The sequence below is a fragment of the Urocitellus parryii genome, chromosome 3 (genome assembly GCF_045843805.1).
Source record: "Urocitellus parryii isolate mUroPar1 chromosome 3, mUroPar1.hap1, whole genome shotgun sequence".
NCBI classification, from domain to species: domain Eukaryota; kingdom Metazoa; phylum Chordata; class Mammalia; order Rodentia; family Sciuridae; genus Urocitellus; species Urocitellus parryii.
The window spans coordinates 122,440,627-122,464,308 of record NC_135533.1 but is presented as its reverse complement, the minus strand read 5'-3'; the positions used below and the strand labels follow the sequence as shown (position 1 = coordinate 122,464,308).

The 23,682-nt window shown below is 51.6% G+C and overlaps 1 protein-coding gene across 4 annotated transcripts in view; it reads left to right on the top strand.

Moving 5' to 3' along the window:
* The window catches only part of Ep400 (E1A binding protein p400), a 94,558-nt gene that overhangs the window by 8,232 nt on the left and 62,644 nt on the right, over positions 1–23,682 (top strand). For all 4 annotated transcript variants that reach the window (XM_026409635.2, XM_026409634.2, XM_026409632.2 and 1 more), the window contains exons 2-6: positions 4,797–6,172; positions 17,962–18,049; positions 19,360–19,467; positions 19,941–20,326; positions 22,567–22,857. In XM_026409635.2, the coding sequence (XP_026265420.2) occupies positions 4,832–6,172; positions 17,962–18,049; positions 19,360–19,467; positions 19,941–20,326; positions 22,567–22,857 (2,214 nt within the window). In that variant the 5' untranslated portion in view covers positions 4,797–4,831. The remainder of the gene's footprint in view (positions 1–4,796; positions 6,173–17,961; positions 18,050–19,359; positions 19,468–19,940; positions 20,327–22,566; positions 22,858–23,682) is intronic.

Sequence of the window (23,682 nt, the reverse complement as noted above, 5' to 3'; positions counted from 1 at the left end):
CTATTGATCCAGAGTGGGGTGCTGGGTGTGCACCTGTCCCTAGCTGCTGGCTGCCTGGCCTGGAGCACTCAGTTGAGGCAGGAGCAGTGCCATGCTCCGGTGCCTGTGGCGTGGCCTTGCAGACCTCCACCCAGCCTAGCTGTCGCCATCAACAGCACTTGTTCTGGTCTGCAGGAACTAGTTGATCGTATACCTGATTCTGCCAGGCTCCTGGGCCCTGTCACAGCTCGGACTTGGAATGGTGTTCTCATCTGTGCTGAAGGAGATGGTCTCTATGCATCTTCCATTTATTCTTTATTATTTTTTTGGTACTGGGGTTTGAACCCAGGGGCACTTAATCACCCAGTCTTGAAACAGGGTTTTGACTGAGTTGCTTAGGGTCACACTAAGCTGCCCAGGCTGGCCTTGAACTGCCTCAGCCTCTGAGTCACTGGGATCACACATGCACAACACAGTGCCCAGCAGTGTCTTTTTTTTTTTTTTAATAGTTATTTTTCAGTTGTAGTTGGACACAATACTTTCATTTTATATATTTATTTTTATGTGATGCTGAGGATCGAACCCAGAGCATGTGCTAGGCAAGTGCTCTACCACTCAGCCCCAGCCCCTTTTTCTTTTTTTTTAAAGGACAGTATTTATTATTTTCACTTACAGAAATGCAGAATTGTACATTTAACCCAGTTTAATAGCAAATTCCTTTGTCTTTGCCTTTCCCCTTTCCAGCCTGGAAGAGTGAGCCACAGGTCCTAGTCCTAGGACATGCCTTCCAGTGAGGGTAGCACTCACCATGCCTGTCCCTGTCATTGGTCCCGAGGACATCTTCATCTTCCTGGTTGCCTGGTGTGAAGGCGGTTTTGTTTTATTGTGTTTATACCACTAAGTAATATCCTCAGTTGTTAGCACTTCACTTTTTAAATTTTTATTTATTTATTTTTTTTCCAAAAAATTTTTTTTTGTTTTTTTTTTTTGGGGGGCGGGTAGTACTGAGGATTGAACTCAGGGGCACTCAACCCCTGAGCCACATCCCCACCCCTATTTTGTATCTCATTTAGAGACAGAGTCTCATTGAGTTGTTAGCACTTCGCTTTTTGCTGAGGCTGGCTTTGAACTTGTGATCCTCCTGCCTCAGCCTCCCTAGCCTCTGGGATTACAGGCGTGCACCACCGTGCTCAGTGTTGAGAGCCACAGCTGAGTTGGGATGGCGCCTAGCATTTTGCCAGTACTTTTGAGTTCTCGCGGAGTTCCCGTTCAGTTCCAGTTGAGCTCTCGCAGGGATTCCTGGAAAGTTCGCAGTTGAGCTCTCACGGGGATTCCTGTAGAGTGCGCGTTGGTTGGTTGGTGGAGGGAGTTCCGGTTGGTGTATGGTGTGTCCCGGAGAAGGCCGCGTGGGTGGTGTTCAGGGAGTTCGGAAATAAAGTTTGTTCCTGCTTGAGTGGCTTATGATTTGTGCCCAGCCAGACTGCGGCATTTGGTGGCCCGTATGGGGATGCCTGAAGCTTGGGGGTAAGTAAAATTACTTGCCCCTGAGGAAAGACGAGAGAATGGGTGACCATTTCAAAAAACAATGTGTTCTTTTTTTTTTTTTTAAGAATTTTTTTTTTTAATATTTATTTTTTAGTTCTCAGCGGACACAACATCTTTGTTGGTATGTGGTGCTGAGGATCGAACCCGGGCCGCACGCATGCCAGGCGAGTGCGCTACCGCTTGAGCCACATCCCCAGCCCAACAATGTGTTCTTGTTTTGATTTGTTTTGTTTTTGTTTCAAGCTGCCTGTCCCTAGAACTTTCTCAGGCAAACTGGAAAAATGGTTGGCTCAAGGTTTGAAGTGGTTCCCCCCTGAGGAAGAGATAGAGATAGACCACGAATATACATTTCAAGAAAATAGGAAAGTTGATACAACAATTTTTTGTTCTGTTTTTGTTTCGGTTTTGTTTTGTGTTATCTTGTTGGGTTGCGTTATCCTTGTAGCACAAATATGGGATTAGAAATTAGTAAAAAACAAACCGAAAGAGTGTTAAGTAAAATGCTAGAGGAAGGAGGCACCCCAGTAAAACCAAGAGCAGTTAGAGCATATGTTGATACAATACAAAAATGTAGCCCATGGCTTTTTAAGGAGGAGTTGTTGAATATATCACAATGGGACCATCATGGTGAAGATTTAAGGGACAGGGAAAAGAAAAACCCAGGAACTCTGCCAGTTGGCACATTGCCATTGTGGATGATGATACGATTTTGTTTGCCTAGTCCAAAACTTTCAGTTCAGATTATGGTAGAAGACATATCAGATCAGGAAAAAGAGGAGGCCTCTCGAGATAGTCAGAAAGGGGAAGAAAGTTTAGAGCAGAAAAAGCCATCAGGGGAAAAGTTACAACAGGAGGCTGCTACTAACACCTTTCTATCACCAGAGGGCGTAAGTGTCCAACCAACAGCTCCGCCTATGGAGACAACATATGCTGAGTGGCCCTCAACCCCCATAGTTGATAGATGGGATCCTGAGATAGGACCTCAAAAATTAGCATGCCCTGTATTTGAGACGGCAGGAGGGCAGCGAATTCACCATGCTTTAGATTTCAAAACAGTGAAGCAGCTAAAAGAGGCTGTAACAACCTATGGTCCTCAAGCACCCTTCACTGTAAGCATGGTCGAATCCATTACCAACTTGAACATGACGCCAGCAGATTGGACTAGTACGTGTAAAGCTGTGCTAAATGGAGGACAATACCTGTTATGGAAGGTTGCCAATGTGGAATTTTGCACAGAGACGGCTAGGCGAAATGCAACAGCCGGTTATCCTCAGAGAAATCTAGATATGTTGTTAGGAAAGGGACCTTATGAGGGTCAACAGCAACAAATTGGATATGATCCTGCCATATACTCACAGATTGCTGCAGATGCGGTTGGGGCATGGAAGACTTTACAAGGACATGGAGATTTACAAGGTCAATTATCTAAGGTAATACAAGGAGCTAATGAACCTTACGCTGAATTTGTAGATAGGCTTATTCAAACAGCTACCAGAGTTTTTGGGGATACAGAGCAAGCAATGCCATTAATTAAACAGCTAGCCTTTGAGCAAGCAAATCGATGGTGCAAAGGCCAAATTTGGGGGTCAACAGAGGTGAGGCAAAGAACCTCACCCCCCCACTGGCACCAAGGCCAAATTTGGGGGCCAACAGAGGTGAGGCAAAGAACCTCACCCCCCCACTGGTGTAAAGGCCTATCCACAAGTATGGCTGTATGCTGGACCAGTAGTCAATGACGGGTAAGATACAATTGCAATGGTACCAACCTAAGACAGGAGGCTGACGCCTTGAGGTCAGCTCATCCGATGACGGGTAAGGACCATATGTAGTATTGGACAACCTAAGACAGGCACGGTCCCTAAGCCACATTGCTTGTTGTTTAATTAAACAGAAGGGGGGAGATGTTGAGAGCCACAGCCGAGTTGGGATGGCGCCTAGTATTTGCCAGTACTTTTGAGTTCTCGCGGAGTTCCCGTTGAGTTTGTGGTTGAGCTCTCGTGGGGATTCCTAGAGAGTTCGCGGTTGAGCTCTCGCGGGGATTCCTGGAGAGTGCATGTTGGTTGGTGAAGTTCCGGTGGAGGGAGTTCCAATTGTTGTGTGGTGTGTCCCGGAGAAGGCCACGTGGGTGGCGTTCGTGGGAGTTTGGAAATAAAGTTTGTTCCTGCTTGAGTGGCTCGTGATTTGTGCCAAGCCAGACTGCGGCAGCCCAGCTTTATTTTTTATTTTGAGACAGGGTCTCCCTAAGTTGCTTAGGGTCTCGGTAAGTTGCTGAGACTGGGATTATAAATGTGCCCACTATGCCGGGCAAAGGCAGTGGTGGTACCTGTCCTCTGGCCACCCACTTTGCCTACCTGGGTGATGTAGCATGCACAGCAGGCATAGCGGGCAGGAGGACGGCTGGCCCAGTGGAGTCGTCATGTGTAGCCACCACCAGCCAGGGGCTTTTTTTTTTCTTTCTTTTTTGGTACCAGGGATTGAACTCAGGGTCCCTCGACCACTAAGCCCCAGCCCCAGCCCCAGCCCCAGCCCCAGCCCTATTTTGTCTTTTATTAGAGATAGGGTCTCACTGAGTTCCTTAGAGCCTCGCAAAATTGCTGAAGCTGGCTTTGAACTCAGGATCCTCCTGCCTCCATGCGCCTCCGCGCCCGGCCTCAGGGCTTCTTGTCCTCACCACGGTGGTGACTGTCTCAGACTTGCTCAGAAGGCTGGCACTACCCTGATGGGGCCCCTTGCTGCCAGCTTCGTTTCCAGCACTGTTGCTGGTCTGTACTTTGGGGCAGCTCAGGCAGCTGGGTGGTTGCTTGATGGTCCAGCCTGGGCCAGCTGGTTGACTACCAGAGGCTTGACCTGCTGAGGGAATAAGGAGAGTGCTCGGGCAGTGGGACCAGGTGACAAAACCAGGAGATTCCTTTTGCCTCAGCATGGGGTTCGGTGCTGGAGTTTCTAGGTCTTTTCTAAAGTAGGGGATTTCTGCTTTCTTGGCCTCCTGTTGTTTTGGGGTGGTAGGTGGGGGGCGCACCTTCTTCCCTTCTTTTTTCTCTCCAGCATCTTGAATAGCTGGAGGAGAGCGAGGAGAGGGAATTGTGGGCAGTGTATATGTTGTCTCCTGGGACTCTTTTGGTGTGAGGTAGTGAGATGCCTTGTTGGACTCAGATGACAGTGGGAGCATCCCTCAGAGTGGCCTCTTCTGTGCTGCTCAGGAACAGTTCTTTCAGTGGTGGTCACGATTCCGTATTCTTTCCAATGACTCAGTTCTGACTTTGCTTTTCTAGGAGGACGGTACATTGGACTCCAGAGGGAGGTGACAATGCACCATGGCAGTGGTCCTCAGAACGTCCAACATCAGCTGCAGAGGTCCAGGTCCTTCACCGCCAGTGAGGAGGAGCAGTCGGCCCATCCAAATCTGCCACCGTCCCCTGCAGCACCCTTTGCTCCGTCGGCCAGCCCGTCTGCCCCCCAGTCCCCCGGCTACCAGATACAGCAGCTGATGAGCAGGAGTCCTGCAGCTGGGCAGAATGTGAACATTGCCCTACAAAGCGTGGGCCCTGTTGTGGGAGGAAACCAGCAGATCACCCTAGCCCCTCTGCCGCTGCCCAGTCCCACCTCTCCAGGTTTCCAGTTCAGTGCACAGCAGAGGCGATTTGAGCATGGCTCTCCTTCGTACATTCAGGTTGCGTCCCCCCTGTCCCAGCAGGTGCAGACACAGAGCCCTACGCAGCCCAGCACCGGACCTGGGCAGGCCCTGCAGAATGTGCGTGCAGGGGCCCCTGGGCCTGGGCTGGGTATGTGCAGCAGTAGCCCTACCGGAGGCTTTGTGGACGCCAGCGTGCTTGTGAGGCAGATCAGCTTGAGCCCGTCCAGTGGCGGGCACTTTGTGTTTCAGGAGGCTCCAGGCCTCACTCAGATGGCCCCGGGGGCCCAGGTTCAGCTCCAGCATGCTGGAGCGCCCATTGCAGCACGAGAGCGGAGACTGTCCCAGCCTCACGCACAGTCAGGAGGCACCATCCACCACCTGGGACCCCAGAGCCCTGCAGCTGCTGGAGGAGCCAGCCTGCAGCCCCTGGCCAGCCCAGGCCACATCACCACAGCCAGCCTACCTCCCCAGATCAGCAGTATCATCCAGGGCCAGCTGATTCAGCAGCAGCAGGTGCTGCAGGGGCAGCCACTGAGCCGGCCTCTGGGATTTGAGAGGACTCCCGGCCTGCTGCTGCCTGGGGTCGGGGGGGCTCCTGCGTTTGGGATGACATCTCCACCACCTCCCACCAGCCCTTCCCGAACTGCCATGCCCCCCGGCCTTTCCAGCCTGCCGCTCTCGTCTGTAGGGAGCTCAGGGGTGAAGAAGGCTCCCAAGAAACTGGAAGAGATCCCCCCGGCCTCTCCGGAGATGGCGCAGATGAGGAAGCGGTGCCTGGACTACCACTACAGGGAGATGGAGGCCCTGCGGGAGGCCTTCCGAGAGTGCCTGGTCGAACTGTTTTTCTTACAACATCTCCAGGGGAACATGATGGATTTCCTTGCTTTTAAGAAGAAGCATTATGCCCCGTTACAGGCATATCTTAGGCAGAATGATTTGGACATTGAGGAAGAGGAGGAGGAGGAGGAGGAGGAGGAGGAGGAAGAAGGAAAGTCTGAGGTCATCAATGATGAGGTAAGCAATACTGGTTCAGTCTTCTAGGGGACGTGCATGAAGCAAGGTAGAGTGTAGCAACCGTGAGTTGAAGGGTGACCTTTGAACCTGGGACCTTGGGGAGAGTTTGTTTCTTGAGGGTATGAAGGAGGAGTGGTGTGGGACTCCCTTCCTGGAGAGAAGCTGCACGGTACCCTACTTCCTCACGGAGAGCAGGCCCGTCCCAGGTGCAGAGCCGAGCCAGGCCATCACCCCTCCCACCCAGTGTGTGGTCCTGGGCTGGCGCCCTGCTTCTGTGGTGGAAGGTTTCTGCCGCAGCTGGACCCTGAGCACCTGCAGCCTTGTGCTTACATGGTGCTCACAGGAACCCTGCCAGCAAGGCTTTTAAACAAGCGGTTTAAATCACCAGCTATAATTAGAAATTGCTGGATATGTTTTTATGAGATCTCCATGATTAAAATATAGTTATTGTGGCAAAAAACTACTAAGAATTTTTTTTTCAGCTTTCATACATAGTCTTATTTTTGAGATCACGTTTTAAATGCACTTTTGCAAACACCTATTGAGTAATATTTAAGGTAGAATCTTTAGTGGACAATATACTTTTTGGGCATCCAGAATGGGTGCATAGTAGACCCCAAGCCACCGAAGTTCCCGAAGTTGCTGGTGTGTCCTGAGCACCAGGTGGTAATGGTACTATAGCACTGTACTTTGTGCCTTCGTGTTGTGCAGTATATGCTGTGTTGCGGGGCTTGTTTTATGATACTGTTTAAATAACTTAGGACTTTGCCAGCCCTTCTGCAAAGAAACCAGCTTGTGGTAAGCCAAAGCTCGTTTCTTTGCCCATGTCCTCTGGCTCTGTGGATGTATCTGTGTGGCTCTGCCATCTGTGTCTTCTCTGGCGTCCTTCCTGGGATGGACCGTTCTTGTTTTTCAGAAGGTCTACATTATTCTGAGGGCTTCACCTCTGTTGCCTTGAGGCAGTGAAGTCCAGTTCTCTGTTTGTATGCCAGTGTTGTCTGTAAGCCGGTCCCCTTCACTGTACGTGAGAGGTCAGCCCTCCACAGCCTGCTGCCGCCGAGGACCTTTGCCACGGGACCACTGGTCAGCAGCAGCGCTGTGGTGCAGACGGCCAGAGAAGCCGCAGGACTTCCTCCCTGAGTCTGTTGCCACTCCCACTCCAGTCTGGGGTTGTAGAATCCAGGGTGCGCCCATGATCTGGACTGGAGCTGCTGAGTGCGCATCAGGGTCACTGGGCGTCACGTAGCACGTCTCTCAGTTCAGTGTCCTTGACAGGATTTGATGCAAAAGCATTTTAATCACCTGAATCAGTGAGCTGTCAGCAATGAAATTCTAACAAAATTCTGAGCAGTCTTAAAAATTATGTTGCCTTTTTTTCTCAAAATATTTCTCTCAGGTAAAGGTTGTGACAGGCAAGGATGGGCAGACTGGGACTCCTGTTGCTATAGCAACCCAGCTTCCGCCAAATGTGTCTGCTGCTTTTTCATCCCAGCAGCAGCCGCCTCAGGTACTTTTCGATGGTTCTAAATTGTAGTCTCATCCCAAACGTCTCCTTCATCCAGATATTTTAACTTCAATTTACTATTTGCTCTTTGGCATTTTTTTTTCCAGAGCCCATTCCTTATTTTTTAAAAGTCAAAACGCCTTCCCACATACACAGCTGTAGATCAAGTTGCATGAGCCTATGCCAGCCCAGGCCTCGCTGCGCTGCTCCCATGCACTGCAGCGTGGTGGTGGCCCTTAGTCTGCATGTCCACTTTCAGTCCTGTGTGTGTGCCCAGGACCCCTGTGTGCTGTGTTTTCAATGTTCGTCCTTTCTTGTGTCTTTTACCTGTATTTTGAGAATGTTGCAAAACAGAAAAAGAAAACATCTTAAGCAAATGATAATGCTGGTGTTCCCCTTAGCTAGAGGGATGTTGAGGTGAAGTCACCGAGATTGTGGAGACTGCGAGCTTCTGGGTGGAATCAAGTCCGTGCCAGGAGTTCAACATGCCAGGTTCTAGTGCTTTTGGAATCATTTGTGGGTCCTGAAGCAGTTCCGTTCTTGGTGATGCTTTTTGTTATTTGTTGTTCTTGCTTTTGAAAGAATCTCAGGTACACGTGAAAGTTGCACTAAACGTACAGAAAACTCCTGATTCTCCCTCAGCTAGCCGGCGGGCGGCTTCCTGCTGCCTCTGCTTAGTGTTTGTTCTCTCACGGGTGTGCGGTGTTGGTTCACAGCCTTTACCCAGATGCTCCAGCACCTGGAAGGTAAGGATGTCACCTGGCCCACACCACGCATGGTCAGCTAGGAGACGTCACGGATCCATAGCTCACACCCAGTCCCGCCTCCTGTCCTAAGATGCCTTTCCAGCTCCCTCTGACCCTGACCCAGACCTCCCTAGGTGTTCCTCTGCAGTGTCCTGGTCTTTGTGGTCTGGGCTGGTCTGTCTTTTGTGGCCCTGCTATTTCTGAGGAGTACCAGCCTGTTTGATGCAGTGTGATGGGTCCAGGGTTGTGCAGTGTTTCCTTGGGTCATATCCAATTGTGTGTTTGATTTTTTTTGGGAGTGCTGGGGTGGACCCCAGGCCTCCCACATGCCACGCAAGCTCTAGCCAGGTGTGTTTGAGAGGAGCCCGTCCCATGATGGCTGGGGTTGACTGAGTGCTTGCTTGAGGTGGCATGGCCAGGCCTGTCCCATGGAAGCTCTGTTTTTCTCTGTGTAAAGAGTGAGGAGCAGGAAAGATGCCCTGAGAATGCGCAAGTGCCGAGACTCCACTCCCTCCTTGTCGCTGCTGTGTCTGCCTCAGTCACTGCCGTGACGGTCCCAGTGGGCTGTGTCCCTCCCTGTCACTGCTGTGTCTGCCTTCGTCACTGCCTTGATGATCCCAGTGGGCGCTCTGTGTGCAGCGGTTGAAGGACCCTGTAACCAGGAGCTCCTCTTTCTACCATTTTTATGTCCTTTTACACGTGGGTGCTTATTTTCATCAGTCCCATGGGTATTTGTTTCCATCTATCTAAATTCACTCTACTTATATTCAGTGAAACTCACTTTTTTGGCCTTATTCTGTGAGTCTTGACAAATCCATGGAGTGGGCTATTCTGCACCACAGTCAAGGACCAGGTAGTTCCCAGGACTTCCATGGCCAGGCCCCTCCCCACCCCGGCCCTGTCCTCTACCTCCGTGGTGGTGCCTGTGGGGTCCCAGCTGTGCCCTTGTGGCTGAGTGGCACTCCTTGAATGGACGTGCCTGTTTTGCTTACCTGTCACCTCAGGAGGGTGCTTCCATTTTAGGGATGTACATGTGTATTTATTCTTTGTTAGGTCAAGGTATGTCCAGGTTGCCTGAGTGGCCTCGCCTGCATCCTCCTGCTTCAGCCTCCCGGGTCCCTGGGACTGCAGGTGTCAGGAGTTTGTGAGCAAAGCTGTGGCGTGCGCACAGTGTTAATGTGAGCGTGGACTTCTCTTTACCTGAGGGAACATTGCAGTCAGGCTGTGTGTTAAGTGTACATCTAGCCTCACGGGGAACTGCCAGCCTTTCCAGAGGGCCTGTGCTATCTTGTGTTCCCAGCATAGGGTGCAGGGTCACCATCCAATTCCTCCAGGGTGCTTGGACTTTTCAGAGTGTTGATCACACTGACAGGTCTGCAGTGACTTTCCAGTACATCTAGGGTTGTTGGTTTAGGCATCTTTTCCTGTGTCTCTTGCTGGTCATGGGTTTTCTTTGGTGAAGTGTCTATTCACAGCTTACAGATGTTTTCATTGAACTGTTTTATTGTTGTGTTTGAAAGTTCTTTACATAATATAAATGTTAAATTTTTTGTTAGACATAGATTTGCAAATTTTTTTCAGTCCTGTGGTTTACCTTTTTCTCAACAGTATCTTTTGCAGAACAAATATCTTAAATTCTGATGTAGTACATGCAGGGCACAAGGGCCACGCCTGTAATCTCAGCAGCTCAGGAGGCTGAGGCAGGAGGATCACAAGTTCAAGGCCAGCCTTAGCAACTTAGTGAGGCCCTAAGCAAGTTAGCAAGACCCAGTCTCTAAATAATTAAGTGAATGAAAATAAATAAGTCAACATAAATGAATGGCTGGGGATGTGGTGTCCCTGGGTTCAATCCCTGGTAACAACAACAACAACAACAACAAAAAAAAAAAAAAACAGAAAATTCCAATGAGATGCAAGTAATTATTTTAAAAAAAAAACTGCTTATGCTTCTGATATTATATCTAAGAACTCTATGCTCAGTTTAAGATCACAAGGATTTTCTCTTCTTTTTGGGGAGAGGGTTATGTTTTTAGTAATTTAGGCCTCTGATCAATTTCATCCTTTTTCTTTCTTTCTTTTCTTTTTTTGGGATTGAACCCAGGGATGCTTAACCACTGAGCCACATCCTTAGTTAGCCTATTTTTTTTACTATTTATTTTAGTTTTTAGGTGGACACAATATCTTTATTTTTATGTGGTGCTGAGAATCGAACCCAGTGCCTCATGCATGCCAGGTGAGCTCTACCACTGAGCCACCACCTCAGCCCCATCCTTAGCCCTTTTTATTTTTTATTTTGAGACAGGGCCTCACAAAATTGAGGCTGGCCTTGAACTTGCAGTTCTTCTGCCTCAGCCTCCTGAGCTGCTGGGTTCACAGGTGTGACCCCTCCCCCAGTTCTATGGTCTCTGTAGCATGACAGACGTGGACAGAGATTCACAGTGTTGTGCCCACACCGCATCTTGAGAAGATGACCCTTGTTGGTCCTGGTGGCTTTCGTGACTGCCCAGAGCCCACGTGGTCCCGTGTGCTGGCCATGGTTTGCTGGCAGTGGCAGCCATCCTGGTTTCCGTGGCTTCCTGTGGGCCAGGTGGCATGTGTTTTCCAGCTTTTCAGAATGGTGTTGGTAGTTCTTGTTGCTTTGCCTCTCCATGTGACCTTCTGGATTGGCCTACTGGCTTTGGGACATTCTGCTGTGTGTTGGTGTGGTGGCTCTGGCCTGCTAGGGAGAAGTGCCTGCAGTGCTGAGTCTTCTGTCCCTGAGTGTGGCAGATCACTGCGATCACTCACAGTTTGGTTTCTGCCCTCTTACAACTGTTAGCATGCTGCTCTTGTGTGTACGTCTTGCTAGGTCTTTACTTATCAGTTTTTTTGGCGGTCTTATAAGTAGTACTTAGAACACAATTCCCTCTGTTCGTTGCAGGTATATAGAAATACAGTTGATTATTTGAGTCTGTATTTTGCAATCTTGTTAAACTCATCCATTAATTTTAGAAAGGGCTCTTTGAATTGAGGGTCTGTGGGGTTTTCTGCATAGAGAGCTGTCTGCATGGAGTCAGACTGGCTTTCCTTTCTGACCTGTGTGCATTCCACTTCTCATCCTCACTGTCCTGGTCAGTAGGCTCCAGCCTGGGGCCAGGTGGGAGTGGTGTGTGGTGCTCTGGCTGGTCCTGTCCTGCTTCATGAGCAAGTGGGAGCTGAGCTGTGGGTTTGTTGATGTCCTTATCGGGCGAAGGGAATTCCCTTTGTTCCTGTGCGTGTTGAAGTCTGTCAGGTGCTATTTATGTATTGATGACATGGTTTGTGAATGTCATCTTTAGTCTGTAAAAATGGCACATCGCATACCGAGGTGCGCTTCCAGAACAGGGAGCCTGTGGATCTTGGTGCTGGTGTTGGCTGGGTTTGCTGTGCACACGTGCGGGAACCCACCTGACCATTACCATACTCTCCTTTTTTTAATTTAAAATATTTCTTTTTTCCTGGTGGTGCTTGCTAGGCAGGTGCTTTGCCTCTGAGCTACACCCCCTGCCTGTAGATTTTTATTTTTTTTATTTGAGATGGGTCTCACTTGGGCTTGAACTCATAATCCTTCCCCCTCTGCCCCCAAGTAGTTGGGGCTATAGGTGCTGTCATGTGCCTGGTCACGATGTCCATTTTTGTGCTCCTTGCAGGCACCTGCTGCCCAGCCCTTCCAGATTCCTCAGATGCTCGACTTATCTGTACTTGACCTGTTGGAGCCCTTTCAAGCCAGCTCCAGTATCCTGTGACATGTCCCTCTCACTGTGGCTCAAAATGCTAAGAGTCATCATGTATGTCCCTTGTACAGCCCTGGAGTCAGCCCTTCTCAAGTAGTCTCATTCCTTTTTATGGAGAATAATTAATTTGATTCTGCTGTTTATGCACCTGCTATAATGAGTTTGAAGATACATTAGAGATTGTCAGAAGGGTTGTAAGTGGGCATCTTTCTTGCTAATGCTTGGAGGAACATTGGGGTCAGTGCTCTCGTAGCTGACATTGGTGAGTGCTGCGTGGGAGCATGGTATGTGGAAGTCAGAGCTGGCCATGCAGGCTGACGCTCCAGGCACTGACCCACTTGCCAGAGCTTTGGGGGGGAAGTGTTGCTGGGGCTCTGTGGGAGTCCCCCTGGGTTCTAATGGAGGGTACTTGGGCTAGGCATTTGGGAACACTGCCTCCCCTGGGAGGGGAGGGCAATGGGCATGCCCTTTTTGACGTGGAAGCCTGCTCTGGAGGTACTTCTGTGTTCTTCCACACAACATGGGCAGGGGCGTTCCCAGCAGCATGGCTTGTGAGTGACCTGAATTGAATAGCTGGAAGGTCCCCTGGCAGGAGAGTGGATGGTGACTGTGTATGTCTCTGTGGAGGGGTGTGACGAGTGAGCAGTGAAGGCAAGGGGCTTGGTAGGGGCCCACCGCAGAGTGTCGCAGGTGAGATGCAGTGGTGAGCACTGCCCATGCTGCCAGAGGCCAGCTGTCAGCTGAGACGCTGTAAGCAGGTGTTCTTGAGGGGTCACAGACAGGATCGTTGTGTGTAGCGTGTCAGAGATGGTGATGTGCACAGGTGTGGCCCAGTCAGTGCACTCCTTGCCTCAGTCATGTGTGAGGCCACTTGCCCCTTAGCAGTCGAGGCGTGCGGTGCAGTGCTGTCCATTGCTGCTCATGAGTCTCCAGAACCTGTTCCTTGATTCACTTTGAGGCAGGTCTCCCCTGTTGCACAGGCTGGCCCTGAACTCCCAGCTCAGGAGATCCTGTTGCCTGAGCCTCTCTGGTGCCGGTCCCCAGGGGCCACACTGTGCTTAGTTCCCTTAGTTCCTCTGCAGGAGGGTAGTTTGGTCATTGGTCACTCTGCGTTGGTTTTCCAGGAACTGCCATGTTTTCTGTGATGGCGGCATTACTTTACATTTCCACTGACAATGTGCAAAGGTTCTGTGGGGAGAAGCTTGTCACCTACTGTGATGACGAGTACCTTGGCAGGAAGCAGGGGTGTGGAGCTTTTAGACACAAGTGGTATTTTATTTCCTAAGCCAGGTGATAAATACATGGGGATTACCTTATTGCTCTTTAAAATTGTATGTCAGGTGTTTTCCCACTTTCCCTCTCAGAAATGTATGATGAGAGATTTCAGATGTACAGAAAAGTGGATTGTCTGGTGAAATGATTCCCCTGTTTAAATAGTATGATCAGTTTTACTGTGCTCTTAAAATCACACATATTTTATGATATACTTCATGATAAAAATTATTTAAGAGACCAAAAGAGAAACCCAGGAGTCTCCATTTTGATTGTAGATTCTGGAGGATCTCAAATGCCAGTGGATCTGAGGCCTAGAGGAGAGCTGGGGTGGAGAGCTGTGTTCCTGTCCTTGGGGAGAGACCTCAGTCTGGGTCTGTCATTCACAGCTGCACTGAGGTATACTGACTGGTGAGCCTCTAGGACAGACTCCAGTGCCTGTGTCGGGAAGGTTCCAGGTAGTGCTGTGTGCAGAGGTGGTGTGCGGGCAGAACACAGGTGGGTATGTGCATGAAGGGCAGCAACTGTGCAGACAGTGCCTGTCCGTCATCTGCCTGTGGCAGGCAGGAGCAGTCGCTGCAGCCCCCCACCTCACATGGCCGCTTAGCCTCGCCTTCCCTGCACCTGTGTTGTGTTCCCTGGTGGCAGTGCTTTGGTGGCTGCTGATGTGCCATTGCTTTGAGGACCTGCCGTCCACTGAGCTATTTCTCTGATTTTTGAGTTCTGTCTGTCCAGAGGTCTTAGGAGGAGCATTGTGAGTCTAGAGCATCACAAGTCTCTGTGGGGTGCCCTCGTGCCCTTGTGCTTGGCCTAAGCACTGCTGGGCATTGGGCGCTTGCGGAGCATTTGAGGATGATGTGGATGTAGTTTCAGAGGAGCTGCTGTTTGCAGCCGGACTCTGTGCTGGGCTCTGCTGATGGAAAGCCTGCAGACTGGTGTGTGGAGTGGTGTGTGTTGCACTGTCCTGCAGGCGTGGTGCCGCACACACACACTCAGTGTGAGGCTGTCTTGATGGGGTGTGCTTCTGTGACCTTAGTGGTGAGGAAGGTGGGGACCGGCTGTGACTCTGGGGCTGGAGCCCAATGACTGCCTTCTGTGTCACCTTACAGATATGTGCCTATTTTTGTGTGCACAGTGAAGAGTTTTCAGGTCTAGTCGGTGATGTCTGGTTTTGTTTTAATGCATGTTTGAAAGGAAGGCGCAGAGGGTGCTTCTGCTATGTGTTGCTCACATCCGGGTAAGCACTGGGCTGGGTGTCTGGTCCTGGGCATGCAAGTGCACCCGCTTCAGGAGCTGGAGAGCCCATTTTGTGCAGCGACGGAGCACCAGACTTGCAAAGGACACAGTCTAATCAGTGTACCACCTATTTTTTAAATTATTTATTTGTTTGATTGGGTAGAAATTTGGCTCCCAGGAACTGCCAGAGACTGCTTGTATTTACCTTCTTTGCCCCAGTCCACTCCTTTTGGAATGCAGGCGTTCTGCTTGTCTCTTCCGTGGGCTGTTTCCTTCCTTCACCTTCTTTTTGTGGCCTAGTTTCAAGGCTCCCCATAAATGATATTAACTCTGTGGATATGCTCAATTTTGGTGCCGTCTCTCTTAAAAGAGCACCCAGAATTAAATCCTGCCAGAGTATCCCTTTTCCCGTTTTTATTAAAAAATCAAGTTTTTATTTTAAAACTAATAGTTTCTTTATTAGTGACACATTCATGACAGCAGAGTGCTTGACAAAGGTCGTCCTGAAAATCTGTGTGGGGGCCTGCCAAAGAGCTCCCAGGCACTCTACAGAGTAGAGCGGCAGTGTACTCCTGTGTCCTCAGCCCACCTGTCAGGGCCTTTGGGCGAGTAGAGCTTTCTGACTTTGTTTGTTTTTGTGGTTTCAGGGTTGGACCCAGGTCCTTGAGCATGCTGATCCTACATTCTACCCCTGAGCTACATCCCCAGCCCCACCCCAACTCTTTTTATGTTTTATTCTGGGACGGGGTCCTGCCAAGGTGCCCAGGCTGGCCTGGAGCCCACCACCCTCCTGCCTCTGCTGTTAGGATCACTGGTGTGGCCACTGCACTGGCTGAGCTTTCTGATTTTGATGAAGTCCACTTTGCCGGCTTTTTGGTATTTCTATCCAATCTTAGGCATCATTTGTTGGGAAGAGTTTTCGTGGCCCTTGGATTGCTGTGGTGTTCTTGAGGGTCTCATGATCACAGCTCAGCCCATGTGGGCCTGGAAGTCCAGCAGCTCTCTTCTTTGAGATCTGCCTTGGGCCTACTGGCTGTCCTGTGCCCTTGTACTGTCCCTGAGCACATCCTGAGGTTTTATTTCAGATGTGGTATTCTCAGCTCTGCAGTCCAGGTCAGTTCCTGGGTTTCCATCCAGTTTTCTTCTTAGTCCTTTGTTAGAATGTATTTTTTTCGTATATTTGGTGTGCCTACTAAAGCTACTTTAAATTCCTGCCTGCTGATTCCAGCTTGTGGGTCCCCTTGGGGTGGAGGTCCTTGGATTGTTTTGTGGCTCAGGTTTCCGTACTTGTTTATGTTTTTGAGCAACTTTGCATTGGATTTTGGAGAATTGTGAATCGCATGTAGAAACCCTGGGCTCTGTTACATTCTTCTAAAGATGAGTCATTCTGCATTGATACCTGGCTAACTTCACTGAACAGAGGTGCGGATTCTGTCCTCTGAGGCAGGTGGCACCTGAGGACTCAGGTTCGAACGCTGGCTTTTGCTTGCACCTGCATGTGGTGTCGGCCCGCTGGGCTTGAGTCAGACCTAGGCAGAGGCCAGGCAGAGAAGGGAGGTGTTGTGCTCCCAAGGCCCTCTGTCCTCCTGCCTGTCCTTCTTCATCCTGGGGTCTGTTTTTTGGGTTTGGCCTGCTCTGGAAGCCTGGCCACACTCATCCTTTTGTGCCAGGGTGGGCCCTGTCCTGTGCTGCCTGCCACCTCTGCCTTGTTTCACATTTCATGTGGAGCTCAATGTCGTGGAGTGTGTTTGATCTTAGCAAGTACTGGCCACAGCTGGATGAGGACCCTTTACCAACTTGTTTTGTTAAAATGTAACTTAGGCTGGGTGCTGTGGTCCCCGTGACTTAAGTGGCTGAGGCAGGAGGATTGCAAGTTCGAGGCCACCCTCTACAATTTAGTGAGACCTTGTCTCAAAATTTTAAAAAGGGGTAGGGATGTGGCTTAGGGGTAAAGTAGGTTCAATCTGCAGTAGCAGGAAAAGAAAAAAAAAAAAAAACCCTTGATTGTATAAATAATACACATTCATTGTGGGAAGTTTAGAAAAATGTACACATGAAACTAAAAGTCACCTGTAGCCCTGCCCACAGAGAGTATGCTGGTAGGTGCTGTTTCCCTCCTCGTGTGCCCACCTGTGCTCTGGTCCCCTCACCCCCACTAGGTGTGAGCGGGCTGTGTGCCATGAGCATGCGTGGGCTGTGTGGTGGCAGTGGCTCTCTAGGGGTCCCTAGTGTCTCTCTCTAGCTGCGGGGCCTTTGGCATGAGCAGGACCCTCCTGCTGGATGATGGCCTATGAGGGCTTTCCCACTGGTGCAGTGGGGCTGATGGCACCCTTGGAGCCTGGCTGGCGTCTGGCAGCTGTAGAGCAGCACCCACTTCGTGTCTGCTGTGGGGGCAGGAGGGTGCCCACGGGGAGGCCGGTCTGGTTGCTGTCTTCTGCCACCTTGCCCGCAGCTTTAGGCTGGCCGCAGATTGGAGAGGAAGGTGCCCTGTGAAGGCCCAGCCTCCTACTGTTAGCACCCCTGAGGGCTCACATCCTTGCTACCCAGAGTGCATAGTGTCTTGGCTAACTTGGGGCCACACAGAGGGTTAGCACCATGCATCGTGGTGTCATTTATGATGGTTTCCCTGCCTCAGAGCCTGCGTCCTTCCTGTCTTTACCCCTCTACCCCCACCTACTGCCACCCCTGATGGCTTCTGCCTGCATAGCTTCATCCTTTCAGAATGTTACCTATAGGTGGCTGGAATCAGACTTGCCTCAGAATCACCATATCTGAATATGTAAACACAAACACACACATCAAGTAGTGTGGACTGTTGCAGATGTCACCTTGAAGGTCCAAGGGAGCTGTGGTTGCCTGGTCTTGGGGCTCTCCAGCAGGGAGACTGCCCACTCTCCCCCTCACTGCCGAGTGTCTGACAGGAGTTGGGCCAGCAGTGCAGCTGGTCCCAAGTTTCCCAGGTTGGCCTTTGTGTGGTCTGGTAGGCAAAGCCAGCTCGTTTCCCAAGGACTATGGATAGGTGTATCTGAAATCCCATTTGAAACCAGAATGGTGTGTCTTATGCAAGTCCTTTTTTTCTTCAGAGGTAAGTTAGGACTGTCAGACACCTTACCATACAGAGGTACATGTTCCAGATGTGAATTGAAGACACTGGGTAGATCCCACTTGTTGAGAAGCCGTCAGCCAGTGCCTGGGGTTGTTGTGGCAGTTCTAGTTCATGCTCGTTCTTGAGAGGCCGCATTGGATCAGAGTCTCACCATCTCCCATATTTTTCAGCAGCAAGCCCTGGCAGGGAGCTTGGGTGCTGGAGCAGGCAGCGCAATGGAGGTGGACCCATTCAAGAGGCAGCCGGTGATGCCGCCCGCAGGTATGTCCTGGCTCAGGCAGTGTGACTGCGCAGCGCTCGCTCGCTCAAGGGAGCTTCTCTGCTGTGGAGGTCACTCATCACTGTAACGAAGTAGTTGAGTAACAGTGTGCCTGGGGTGGAAGGCCCAGTCAGTCAGGTGTCCCTAGTTCATGCAGGTCACCACAAGGCAGAACGCTGTGCCATCTGCTTTTTGAGGCTGTCTTTTTCTTTTGGGGTACTGGGGATTGAACCCAGGGGTACTTACCCTGAGCCACATTCCCAGCCCTTTTATTTTTTTATTTTGAGACAGGGTCTCCTCTGAATTATTTAGGGCCTTGCTAAATTGCTGAGGCTGGTCTTGCACTTGTAATCCTTCTGCCTCAGCCTCCAGAGCTGCTGGGATTACAGGTGTGTACTATTATATCTGGCAGAGGTTGTAATTTTTTTATACAGAAGTTTTCTTCAGATTCTAGATGTCACGGTGAATTTCTCCATGGGAGATTGAGGTGTTTTGGGGTGTGGCGGGAGCCCTGTGGCTGGCACTCTGGGCTCTCACAGACATGCTTCTGTGCAAACAAGCATCATCTGCACGCATGTCTTTCTGGACCCTCCTTCAGGTGTGCTTGTGTGCACACCATGTCCTGTGAAGACGACTGACCCCACTGGCTATTGCTGCAGGCCACACGCCTATGGCTCTGGGTGGCTGTGCAGCACTGCACACTGTGGCTGCTCCCTTCCTCCCGGGGCACATCTTAGCCGTGTGTGTGTGTGTGTGTGTGTGTGTGTGTGTGTGTGTGTGTGTGTGTGTCTGCTGTTCTTTGTCACCTGCAGGGCAGGGGCTCAGTGCCAGTCTTGAGCCTGTGGCTCCCTGAAGGAAAGCTCCTGGAAGTGTACCACCCTCTGCGGGCCGCAGGGCGCCAGCTACCTGTTCGCACAGTAGCCCTCTCTCTGGTTGCCACCTGGGTCACGCCACTCATCTCTTGGGTGTGGGCTCCTCTGGCTCAAATGGGGCTGCCCAGCCTCCTTGGGTGCCAGTGGCTCTGCACTATGTTGCGGCTCCCTGTCTGTTGGAGTGTGACTGTCCTGCCATGTGGGCCTCTGTGCGTCCTGGGTAGTCTCACCGCCTAGCTCTGGTAGTCCTTTGCCTTTTCATAAGTTTTCTCTTGATTGGCGAGTTCTTGATGAGAATGAGCTGTATTTATCAACCTGACCCCATGGCATGGGAAGGCCCCCCTGTTGGAGAGATCGTGAAACACTTGCACATGTTTTTCTTGCCGCTTCTCTGGTTTTATTTTTACATGAAATGGCACCTTTCTTGAAAATCGTTCTAGAGCAGTCCAAGAGACCTCGACTTGAAGTGGGCCATCCAGGGGTGGTCTTCCAGCCCCCAGGGGTGAGTGCTGGCGTGCCTCTGCAGCAGCTGATGCCAACCGTGCAAGGTAAGCCACGCAGGCCCTGTGCTTCTAGTTTGAGGGGCATGCACAGCTCGAGGCCACCCCTGTTGAGGCTGTGCGGGTGAGGAGTGCGTCCAGCAGAGGGTCTGAGTCTGCGAGTGTCAGAGCGCCTTCCCCTGCGGTGTGCAAAGCCCTGGAGACCCGTACTTGGCCCTACTGGGGGCCATACCTCTCACTGTGCCTGTGGTTCTCCGTGCTCATTCCTGCTTGCCCTGGCGGCTGTGTAGCAGGGTGCCTGTGGCTCTCTGAGCTCAGTGGCTGCTGCTGATTTGCAGAGATGGAGCATCCTTCTTTCTTTCTGTGTGAGAGCGTCCTGGTGTTATACCTGCTGGAACACTGACTCCCATTTGTGTGGTGATTTCAAATGAGCCTCGGGCCATGGGCGCACTCCCTTGTGACTTGCTGGTGGGAGCCACAGGCCCTGAGGTCAGTTCTGTGGTGTCTTTTCTTTTTTGCAGGAGGGATGCCTCCCACCCCGCAGGCTGCCCAGCTCACTGGACAGAAGCAGAGCCAGCAGCAGTACGACCCCTCCACAGGGCCTCCTGTGCAGAATGCTGCCAGCTTGCACACCCCGCCACCACAGCTGCCCACAAGGCTGCCCCCAGCCAGTGTCCCTGCCTCTGCCCTCCCCTCCACGCTACAGTTCTCACAGCAGCCGCAGGTTCTGGAGGCCCAGACACAGCCCCAGGTCCAGCCCAAGACTCAGCAGCTTGGTGTCTCTGTTCCTGTCCCCCAGCCCAGCCAGCCCCCGGCTCCTCCTCCACAGCCCTCCCAGCCAGCGCTCCACGTTCCGATGCCTGGGAAGGCACAGATGCAGACTGCTCAGCTTCCATCCCAGCCGCAGGTACTGTGTGGACATCTGTAGTTTTGTTAAATGTGGAAGGAAAGAACTAGTTTGTAGCATTGACTTTAGACCCAATACCTTTGCTTTATTTACTTATTTTTATGTGGTGCTATGGATTGAACCCAGGGCCTCACACGCGCTAGGCAAGCACTCTACCGCTGAGCCACAACCCCAGCCCGAATTTGTGCAGTTTTTTTTTTAATATTTATTTAGTTGTAGATGAACATACAGTATATTTATTTATTTTTATGTGGTGCTGAGGATTGAACCCAGTGCCTCACACATTTGAGGCAAGCACTTTACCACTAAGCTACAGTCCCAGCCCCAGTGCAGTTTTTGATAGTAGTTTTACTGTCCCTCTTGTAATAGCTGGTTAATTCAGTAGTTGCAACATGGTTTTATTTGGCTCTGCAATAGTAATCATTGTTAAAGGAACGTAAAGCTATGGTGCTGGTGCCCTCAGTACAGGAAACTTCCACCTGTTGACGCCAAGGGTATGTGTCCATGTCCTACTTGATATGCCTTCTGACTCTCAGATGGTGACCAATTTGGCCAATCTTGGAGATTTGGGAGCTAGCCCCATGTTATATGGCTTGAGCAATTCCTGTCTGAGGGCAAAACTGTGCCCCTGACCGTTCACCAGGCTTCTTCCATGGGTGGCTCTTCCTGTTTTGGGTGCCATGCTCTATGAGTGTGTGTAGCCATCACTGACCTGTCTGGCTTGACATGCCCCTCCTCCTCCACTGACCAGTCCTATCAGGGCTGTGCTTAAGGTGTTTCAGTAACCTGGCTTTGGTCCCTAGGGCGAGCGCTTGAGCCTGGGAGCCCAGCTTTGTCTGTCTCTCTGCTGGTGTTGGGCGTGGGAGAGCCTGCTGACAAAGAACTCCCTCTCCTCTGCCGTCCTCACTACCAGGGTGTTGCCCAGCGGACTTGGAGCTCCAGTTCTTCATGGGCTATGCCATTATCTTTAGGACATGATAATAGAATGGAAGCAGCACTGAGTGACAGTGACCACTTGCTTGTCCCTTTGAGGCGAGGTGGCAGGCCCTGTGATAGGGATGGCAATGGCATGATTTTGTTTTCTCCGCCCTGCAGCCTATGAAGCAGTCTTGTCTGCCTTGTTTCATTGGTGGAGGGGTGGAGTGGCTGGGCTGCAGGGGCTGTGGCAGGGACAGCCGTGTGGACCTTCCCAGCACAGCTGAGCTCCCCCAGGCCAGTGCTTCCTTGAGGTTTTCATGGAAACAATTCCTTCTCTCTTGGAAACACACCGTAGCTTGGAGCAGCACATGACTTTCTTTGGGTGATCTCCCTGCCTGTGTGGAAGCTCTAGGGTCTGCAAAAACCCACTATCCGTGGATGGGCTGTCAGCTTATCTTTAAAGGGACAGCTGTGCAGTGTCTTGGCTTTGCTGGCCAGTCACTCAGCTCTGCTGCTGAAGTGCAGAGCAGCACAGACAGCTTGAGGGCACACTGATGGGCTGTGTCCCAGTGAAGCTCTGTTCCCCAAAGTATGCAATAAAGCTGTGACTTCCTGCCCAGAGCAGGAGAATCATCTAGGTCCATGTCTCAAGGGCCAGTACTTGCTCTGGAGAGCTGTCCCCTCTCTGGTTCTGACTGTGAGGCCTTCTGTTCACTTACCTGTGGTCCTCCTCTTGGGCGCCTCCCCCTTGGCAGGGCTCCTGTGGGGGTCGAGGTGGCCTCTGGGCAACACAGCAGAGTTCTGCCAGAGTTGTGAGTGGAGTCGGGGTTTGCTCCTCAGAGGAAGACAGTGTGAGGTATGGGGAGGAAAACGCCGGCACAATCAACAGTTGTAAAACGTAATGACTTAAAATCTGAAGGCGAGAGAGCTGGAAAAGGCAAAAGAAAACAAGAGCAGAAAGCTCCGGGAGCTTTCTGCGTGCAGGACAAGCTGGCAGAACAGATCACACTGATGAGAGGCTTGGGCAGTGGGAGGTGTAGTCCTGCCTGCCTGCCTGCTCCATGTTGAGGCCGAGGCTGACCTGGCTTCCGGCCTAGTGACCCTCTTGCCACAGCTAGAAGGCTGTGTAGGGTGCTTGGGGCAGCTCAAGAGGGGAGCTCTTCAGGTCCCCTGGTGGCCGTGCTCCAGGGTGCCCCTGCCTGGCAGAACTCTGGCTTGTGACGGGCTACGTGCTGGCCTCTCCTGGTCTGGGCTCTGGCATGAATTCTGTGGAGTCCTGAAGCCTTGTCTTGACCCTGCTTTGCTTGTCTTCTGCCTGCTAGACGGTGGCTTCGACCAGGCCCCCCCTGGACTCTGCCCAGCCCTGTCAGCGGTCTCTGCCCACTGCTTCCTCATCGCTTGCACCAGGGAGTAGTGCAGTCCCGGGACCCTCCCCTGCACGGTCCTCGCCAGTGAGCAGACCCTCCTCAGCAAGCAGCAAGGCACTGTCTCCAGTCACATCCCGCTCTCCAGGGGTGGCAGCATCGGCACCCCCCAAACCGCAGAGTCCTGCTCAGAATGCGGCCGCATCCCAGGACAGCGTCCAGGACAAGCTGGCAGAACAGATCACGCTGGTGAGAGGCTCAGGCAGTGGGAGGTGCAGTCCTGCCTGCCTGCTCCTTTGCCTGCGCTTGCCGCGCTAAGGCCGAGGTTGACTTGGCTCCCGGCCTAGTTACCCTCCTGCCACAGCCTGGAGAGCAGTTGGACCAAAAGCATGGCCATCAGGCCCTGCCTGTGCGTAGCTTGAGGCTCACACTTTTTGCATTTTTAAGGATGTGGTAATTAAAGCTAAGCCTGTGGTGGTGACAGTGGCCCATGGCTGTGGTCATTGGAAACCAGGGTGAGAGTCAAGGGGAGTGACTTCTGGTGGAGGCAGGCTCATGAAGGGTCCCGCGGTACGGCAACAGCCCCTGGCTGCGTGGCTGGCAGCTGTGGCTGAGGGTGTGAGTGCTGGGCCTCAGCCTCAACCTCAGACAGGGGTGGCCAGGTCCTGCGGCCCTGGTCTGTGGCCTGTCCTCGAGCAGCACTGCCGAGCACTGAGCTTTCTTTCCACTATGCTGAGGACTGAATCCAGGGCTTGGGGCTTCACACATGCTGAACACATACCCTCCTGTTGGAGTCACACTCAAGCCCTAGCAGTTGATCCTTTTTAAAAAAAAATCTTTGGTACTGGGAATGGGACCTGGGCCTTGCACAGTGGTGTGTGAGCCTCCACCTCCACCCCAATGCCCGCCCCACCCCGTACCTGCTCTTGTGAACGACTGTGCATCTGTTTAGCCTCATTAGAGAAGTAACAGAAGTGTGCATGGAGCAGACAGAGGGACCTGAGCCTAGCACTGCCTGTTACCTCTGGCTTCAGTGGCCATCAGTGGGCCAGTCTTGCTCCATGGCTCCTCCCT